At 24.6% G+C, this 8,768-nt stretch overlaps 1 protein-coding gene across 1 annotated transcript in view; it reads left to right on the top strand.

Moving 5' to 3' along the window:
- LOC122272730 (succinate-semialdehyde dehydrogenase, mitochondrial) overlaps window positions 1-8,768 on the top strand; it is a 13,140-nt gene that overhangs the window by 2,740 nt on the left and 1,632 nt on the right. The window contains exons 2-6 of the mRNA XM_071180386.1: window positions 1,159-1,302; window positions 2,904-3,059; window positions 4,636-4,805; window positions 5,919-5,977; window positions 6,186-6,402. Coding sequence (XP_071036487.1) covers window positions 1,159-1,302; window positions 2,904-3,059; window positions 4,636-4,805; window positions 5,919-5,977; window positions 6,186-6,394 — 738 coding nt within the window. The 3' untranslated portion in view covers window positions 6,395-6,402. The remainder of the gene's footprint in view (window positions 1-1,158; window positions 1,303-2,903; window positions 3,060-4,635; window positions 4,806-5,918; window positions 5,978-6,185; window positions 6,403-8,768) is intronic.

The following is an 8,768-nucleotide window of genomic DNA, read 5'->3' as shown; positions in this document are numbered from 1 at the left end:
TTTCATGTAAAAGATTAAATCCAGTAATCAATATAAAAGATTCAATCCAGTACTGTGAAATATTGGCGATCTGGATTTTTATTTGAATGAAATACATCAATAGCAAACAGTATTAATTAATATTCTCAGAAAAATTCATGGAATTCTTGTGATAAATTTTTTTTTCACTGCATCATTTGTAAAGTTATTTTTGCATTTTTCAGTAATTCTTTTAAAAGATTAAAACCAGTACTGTGAAATATAAGTGTTCTGGATTTTCATTTGAATGAAATAAATCAATAGTAAACAGTATTAATTAATATTTTCAGTGAAATTATTGAATCAAAACTTTGTAATGTAAGTTAAGTTTTCTTAGATGTCAGCTTTGAAGCTAATTCAGAAATTGCTTGCAACCCAACTATGATGTAACAAGGTTTAATTAGACTTAAACTGATAGAAAATGAAGTTTATAAATTATAATGTCTTATAATCATGAGACAAATAATTATAAAATATTATTTATGGGAGGAACACTTCTACAACTTTATAAAGTTTGCTTTTTTAAGTAAATTTATTGATAATGTAAACGGTAAAAAAAGTCTATTTAGTTTTAGATCATTCTACATATTTAATTTATAATTAAAACAACAATTTTTTAAATAATTTCTAAAAGAAATTTTGTATATCTCCTTTCTAGAAACACGTGTTAACTGTAACCTAGGTAATTTAAAATGTATGGTTTATGTATTATAGATGTATTTTTTGTTGTGCATACGATTATTCAGAAAAAAAAGAAAAGAAAAGGAATTATTTTTTAGCAAAATGTCTGCACCTGAAATGAAACATGCCTTAAACGTAAATATTCATCTTTATAGGCTGTAAAATCCCTGTCAAATGCAATAGAAATCTTATCTCTTTCATTTGACTGGCCAAAAAAAATAATAATAAATTCATTGTAGTTTGATTATTTGTGTTGAAAATGTTCTCAAATGTGCATATTTTTTAATTTCATTAGTATAAAAAAAATGATAGTTTGACATTTTTAATGGTGTTAAAAATAGATTTCATTGTGCAGAAATTTTGTTAATTGTTACTAATATAACGTAACAAATTTATAAGTTATAAATTATTGTCAAATACTTTAGAACTTAATTTTTTTACAATTTAATTATCTTATAGCTTTTGCTTCAAGATTGTGCTCCGTATGTGAAAAGAGTGTCGCTTGAGTTAGGAGGAAATGCTCCATTTATTGTATTTAATTCAGCAAATGTATCAGCTGCTGCTGATGGTGCCATAGCTTCCAAGTTTCGGAACTCTGGGCAGGTATATTATAGCTTTCTTTGTTTTAAAAGAATGGAACAAAATATATATTTAAACGCATGAATTTGCTCTGTTTAAATAATGAAGGGCTCATTTAAATCATTATGATATTATTACAATTATATTATAAACTTTTCCTTTTGAGGATTGATGTTGATTTTTTTTTGGACATTTGTTTATTCAAAGAGAAACTCTCATTAGATGTAATTTTTTATTTGTTACCAATTTTATTATTTCTGATAGTTGTGATAGATGAAGGTCACACACATTTTTGTGACCTTAAAAATTTCAATAGTCACAACAATTGTTCTAAGCAATTTTGTAGCTTTCATTTGAAATCTTCATTTAATTTGTTCTATCAGCTCTCATGTTTTAATCAAATAAAAAAAAAACATTTAAACTCAATGTGAATGATAAATCAGAGTTCATCATCAGAGAATCAGAATTATTTTTCTTTTCTTGTGCTCTAAAGATACAGGAATGATATAATTAACTAAACATGAATGAAACTGGTTTGAAAAGTATATGCTAGTATACAATTTGTCATTATTTGTGTAATGACAAACAAATATGTTAAGTTTAATAGTGTAATTTAAAACTTACGTTAAAATGCTTCATTTCCTAGCATAACTTGCAGTGTATCTCTCGTATAATATGACAATGTATCTCAATATAAAATTCTGTTCATATGGGGTGCAATGTACTGAAATTCCATTGAACTTTTCAAAATATTACTATCGATACCGATTTTGATATTTGCTGTTTGCAGGTAAATGCTTGTAGATGTAAAATTTTTAATTTATTCATAAATGAACTGATAAAAAGATTTTATAGAGCAAAATGATTTTTTTTTCTCAATATGAACTACAATTCAGCAAATTTTTAATGACACCCTTAGAACATGAGGTTTTACATGGCTTAAAATTTTGTGTTATGCCNTATATATATGTTCTGTGTTCAATTCAATATAATCAGGGATTCAAAAATCAACATCAAGGTAGATTCAGTGGCTCAGTGGATTTTTATCAATAATACAGAAAATAAGTCATTGGCGAAATCAAATATAACAAAACAATTATTCAATAACGAAAAAGAAAGCGGAATTAATAATTTAAAGCAACATCTTAACACTTCTGTGTCACAAGTTCACTACTAGTTGTTGCGCTCAGAGCTCCCTTTCAGTAATGGGTTTTTACCAATATATATGTTTTTTTTTAAAAATTTATTTTAATCATTTTTTTTCTTTTCTTTTTATTAATCTTTATTATTTATTTTCCATGTTTCCTCTACATTTTTAATTTATATAAATCTCTCTCTCTCTATATTTATGCATATATTGTATAATTTTTTTTTTCAAGTTTGCTTAGCTTTTGAAGTTCCAGTTTCTTACCATGTACTCAAACACTGTAAAAAGTAAACAGTTTTTGCCTGGTTACAGAAATTTCTTAAAAGCAATTATTATTGTTTACACCCAAAAAGTTTATATGGTTTATGGAGAATAATTTTTTTTTTTTTTTTTTTACAGATTTGTATTATATAGATCTTCTACTGGGTATTTGTAGTTTATTTGAATGTTGAAATTCTTGTATAATTTTTCCTTATAGACTTGTGTTTGTACCAATCGATTCTTAGTACAAGAAGAAATTTATGATGAATTTGTTGCTCAATTTTCTAAAAAGATGCAAACCTTTGTAGTTGGTAATGGAATGGATCCCAATGTAAACATAGGACCACTGATAAATGAAATTGCTGTCGAGAAGGTAAACATAATCTGTTTTTTAGTTCTTATATTTAGAGGTATATTTTTTATTAAATTTATTTATTTATATTATCTCCTACTTTTATCAATAGTTTTCTTTTAAATGTACTGAAATTTATTAAAATGCATTATTTATGAACCTTATTTTTTAAGAAATAAGAATTCTATACGTAATTCAATTCGTTTCTAAATATTTCAAATATTTTTTGTTTAAATTTGTGTATGCATTTTACTTAATTTGTGTATGTATGGCAAATAAAGTTTAAATTTGTGTATGCATGACAAATTAAAATATTTCTTTATGTATAATCAACTCTTTTTCTCTCTCTCATTCTAAGTAAATAAACATTCTTGATTACTTTGAGTACTGTTTTTCATATTGGATTTAATCGTAAGAAATTAATTTTAATTTTGAATAATTTTTTTTACAAATTAGAAATAGTTCTTTTTGCATTTCCTTTGAAGTTTCATAATAATTTTTTAAACCGAGTTTTTTTTTTTGTTAGGAAATTTTTCATTGGTAGTGATTGCTAAAATTATTATTATTCATCTAAATTACTGATAATTAAACTTTTATTATTCTCTATAGATTAGTATATTATGAAATGCTCTTATTTCTATAGCCAGGAAAACTTGATTGTTTTTCCTTTTTATTTATCAAATGTTTTGACTTTATTAAAATCTTGGCATATTAAGTAGAATCTATTAAATATTGCTTTCATATTTAGTTTTTATTTTATTTTTCAAGTTGAAACAGGGTATCTAGCAAACTGAATAACCTAGAAAAGCTGGGAAAATTTTCAGATCCCCTGAAAAAGTGAGAAAATTATTTTTTTCTAAAAAAAAGTAAGGGAAATTTTTAACTTCCAACTCAAAGAAACTTTACATTCCTGAACAGAATATGGAATATTTTCATGACACTGTATTTTAATTTTGTCTTGTCAGGAAAAATGTGTTCCACTCTTTTTCCTCTTGTGCTTTTTTTTTTGTCTCCCATAATATTTCTTTGTAATCAAAGAGTTATAAGGTATTATTCAGTAATTACAAACTAACTGAATTTGTAATTACCAACTTATTTGAATAACTGTTTCTTTGTAAAACAATTAATTTGGTGTGTAATAAGAAAAATGAATTTCATAAAATTTCTATTCCATTGAATTATGTAGCTATAGTAAAAAAGAGTATTATGTATTCTAAGTTATTAATGTGCTTTAAAAAGTAAGAAAAATTATTTATATAAAAAAAGTATTTAAATACTTGTAAAAATAAAATAGCCTACTACTTTATTTTAGTATTTATTTTATGTTAAGTTTAATAATATTTATTTAAAATTAAATCTTTAGTTTAAAATTTTCTTTTTTAGTTAAAGCCTGATAAAAAAAACTAATATGCTTGCATATGCTATTAAAATTTTATTTAAAATTGTGTGATAGCTTTTTTTTTTAAAAAAAAATTTTTACTGTTTAATATTTTATTAACTTCAAGATGTAAAAGTCTGGGAAGTAATATGGTTAACTTTGCCAGACACCCTGATTAAATTTTATTGAAGTTAATATGAATGTAATTCTTATAATTAGGCGGATAGACATGTAAAAGATGCTGTAAACAAAGGTGCAGAACTAGTTACAGGAGGTAAAGTGCATTCCAGTGGGAAGTGTTTCTATGAGCCCACTCTGCTGAAAAATGTTAAGACTGACATGTTAATTTGTCAGGAGGAAACTTTTGGACCAGTAGCTGGAGTTATGAAGTTTGTATATGAAAAAAATTCAATTTTATTTCAAAAAAATTATTAAATTATTTGATATTTAAAAAATTAGAATATTTATTATTCTATAAGATTTTAAATCTTTAAAATTGTTTCTGCATTATTCTTTTAAAGATTTCTTTCAATTCTTAACATTTTTCTTTTCGTTTATAAAATTCGAAAATATGAATATTTGGCATCATAAAAATATATAGTTAAGTTTTTATAAACCTATTTTGCAATTGGATTTTATATAGAATATTTTTTATTTGTCAGAAATTAGTTTAGTCAATTTTTTTATATGATGCAGAAACTTTAGTCTAGAAATCATAAAATCTTATCATTTCTATAACTCAAAACTTCCTTTAAAGAAAAAAAAATATGGTATGAAAAATGTTGGCAATACAAATCAAGCCTAAAGAAATAGTAACAACTAATATTGCTTAATTTCATTACAAGACATTGTTAAGTCATTTGTTTAATAAAATTTGAAACACATTTTTTAAAAAAAGCTTATTTTTTATAACCATGGGCCATGTGTTTTTTTGTTCTTAAACATTTTGAAGACTATAGAACGAGAAATTGTATTAAGATATGAAACAATGAAATGTATTTTTTTCAAAAATTTAAACTGTAAATTACTATTTTGTATTGAGTAAGAGATGGAAAAAAGGTACTTTAAAATTAATAATATTTCAGTAGAATATTTTGAAATGATACTTCTCTTTATATGAATGTCTACTCTAATAGTCAAACCTCATTGACGTCAATTCAAAGGGGAACAGAAAATTTTTGGACATTAAAAGTAGTTCATGTTGTCATTTCAGAAAGATAAAGGTATGAAGGAAGAAAAAAATATTATAGAAATTCAAAAAAGTGTACTTTCATTTTGTGCTCAAAATTGTCCCAAAAGAAATTAGGTTATACAATTAAAGAAAAATTACAAAGTTATTGTATAAGGAATTAGTACCTTTCTAATATATTTCTAAATTTCCTATAAAAAATATATTAAAATGTTAATTATGATATATTTCTAAAATTATACTTTAATTTTAATCAATAATATTTTGTTGTGTTTCTGAAGTTTGTAAATAAAAATTATTTAATTTAATATAGATTCAAATCTGAAGAAGAAGCTATAGAAATAGCAAATACTGCTAAGACTGGACTGGCAGGTAAAAATTTAAATTTTATATCTAAATTTCACTACTTAGTAGTTTTTGGCACCTTTGTAAAATAAATATTATAGCTCAGAAAGTTTGCCAAAAGGAACTGAAAACTAAAAAGTATTATTACATAATGATTTGAAGGTTTCTACTGTTTTAATGTGTATTTCTAACTAACTTTCATTAAATTCTTAATAAATCACATGCAATATTTCAGGTTATTTTTACTCTCAAGATATTTCTCAGATATGGAGAGTCGCTAAAGCTCTTGAAGTTGGGATGGTAGGCGTAAATGAAGGAATTATATCTACGGCAGAAGCTCCATTTGGCGGTATCAAAGAATCCGGGATCGGAAGAGAAGGATCACATTATGGAATTGATGAATATGTGAACATGAAGTACATCTGCCTCGGTGGGCTGAACTAATGAATTTTGTAAGTTGCTTTATCACTCATGTTGACCTATTATTTTATTTATTCTTATTCAAAGGTATTAATCCTATATAAAATTTAGCATGTCAATGTAAACTTGATCTGTGCTCAATTTAACTTCACTTTCATGCTTTTCCATGCTTAACTTAACAAAGCTCAACATTTTCTATAACGGGTTAAACTTTTCCATTGATATGGAAAAGTTTTACCCGTTATAGAAAATGTTAAGCTTTAATTTCTGATTTTTGGTTAAATAAGTTTGATTTCAAAGAGATTTAACCTCCACAACATAACTTACTTACAAATATTTATTAAGGGTCACATAATCAATTGGTTTCATGCTTAAGTGCTGAAATTTTTTAAAAAAAGTTATGTGTTAGTTTATAAACAGTGGAAAATATACTCTGCTGAAAGCGTGTATTTTAGTAGGCATACTTTTATTCAACTAATGAAAACTTAGGGAATTTTGCCCCTTGAAAGTTATTGCTCTTCTGTTGTACAAACATATAAGTGATTTGAAAAGAGGGGAGTATTTTATATAAATACCCAAAATATTTGTATCTGCTTTTATTGAATATTTTAAAAAAGATTTAATTGGGTTTTTAATTTTCAAACTCACAAGAAATTTTTTTTTTTTAATTAAAGGGGAAATAATAAACTTAAATTCGTTTTTAAGGAAATTACTAAATCAAATGCTAATAGAATACAGAAGAATCTAGATAGTTCAAAGTGAACAGGACTAGACTTACATTAAATCATTGAAATCTCCAATTGTTGAGTTCGTAATATTTAAGGAAAAAATTAAAGCAATTGCTTTAATTTTTTCATTAAAGTATTTTTAAACTTAACTTAAATTTTAGTGTACTATATACTGTAGTTTGATAACTCAGCCACTCAATCCCTGTGTTATGCACAAACAGAAATTTTTTTTTAGTCAGAACCCATTTTCAGGAACCAGCATGTTATTAAATGGAAAGTAGCATTAGAGTTTTTTGTTTTCATGTTAAATTATATTAAAATACTGAGCTTTAGCTACGATATTTATCCTAGTTTCAATGTAGATGTAGTAATTATTTCATATGTTGTATATATGTTGGCTATTATTTCAGCATTTAAATGATTTTTCCACTAACTCAAATTTAGGGGAAACTCGAACAATCCAAATTTGAATTATTGAGACTCAACTTGATTGACCTGTTTCACCTGCTGCACCTGTTTCAATACTAGCAAATTCAATGTTGAGTGCTGATAATGATAAACGTACTGCCATTTTTTTTTTAAAAATTTATCAATATTTATAAAAAAAAACTTATAAATATTAATCTTTTAAAATGCTTCAGAGTTGATCTACTTAAAACACTATGTGTTTTGCAAAATGTTTCATGAGGTTTAAGATGTGTAATATTTAGTATTTTAGTTTTCTTTCCTAAAAACATTTGTCATGTTTGTGCTTTATCTATGTATTTGCTTAATATGATAGTAAACAGCTAATATTCTTTTGAATTTATAGAATTTACTTGCATGTAAAGTTTATTTAAAATCCACTTTATTGGGCCATGTAACTATTTTCTTATTCAGGCATTTTAGAATTGCTAAACTACCACTCAATATATGAATATTGCTCCTATAAATATTCAAAATAAGATTTACCTATTAATTATAAGAATAACGTTATTAGTTAAGAAGATTCTTTAGAAGTTGCTTTTATTAAAAAAGTTAAAATTAGAAATTCTAAAATATTTTTAATCCTTTAAAAATCAACATTAGTTTTTAATGTTCATTTAGTACATTCTTAACCTCTAGTGAAATCTTAGAACAAAAATTGTTTTTAAAAAAGTAATTGAATAAAATGGTTTAATATATTGTGTTTATGAAGTAAAAAAAGGAAAAAAGGTAGAAAAGTACAGTATAAAGTCTCATGTTTGTTTATCCATTTTTAGGGTGCCTCCGTTTTACCTATTTTCTTAATTTTTAAATATGAAAATAAAAAAATTCGCCTTTTTTTATTGTTTACTCTTGAGATATGTTTGAAAGCATTATGTAACAAAAAAAAAATTTTTTAAAAACTTTTTTAAAGCCATTTATATTTTTGTGAACTATTCAGCCTTAAACTAAATAAAACTTATTGGGTAATTTTAACATTTTCTATTCGAAACAAAATATTTATTAATCTAATAAAAAAAAATTTTTTTGCACAAAGTTTTTTCATTGAATTTGCAGCATTTAATTCTAATTAAAGAAATACTTGAATTAAAATTTAGTAATGTAAATGCACTTTTTATTGGGCATTATGAATCACTAAGTTTTCAGGGAGAACATGAATCATCTCTCTCTCTCTATATATCCTTGCCATCAGTCTTAGTAAGGGG

The sequence above is a fragment of the Parasteatoda tepidariorum genome, chromosome 4 (genome assembly GCF_043381705.1).
Source record: "Parasteatoda tepidariorum isolate YZ-2023 chromosome 4, CAS_Ptep_4.0, whole genome shotgun sequence".
Taxonomy (NCBI): Eukaryota; Metazoa; Arthropoda; class Arachnida; order Araneae; family Theridiidae; genus Parasteatoda; species Parasteatoda tepidariorum.
The sequence above is the reverse complement of the archived record's forward strand: the minus strand, read 5'-3'. Positions and strand labels throughout refer to the sequence as shown.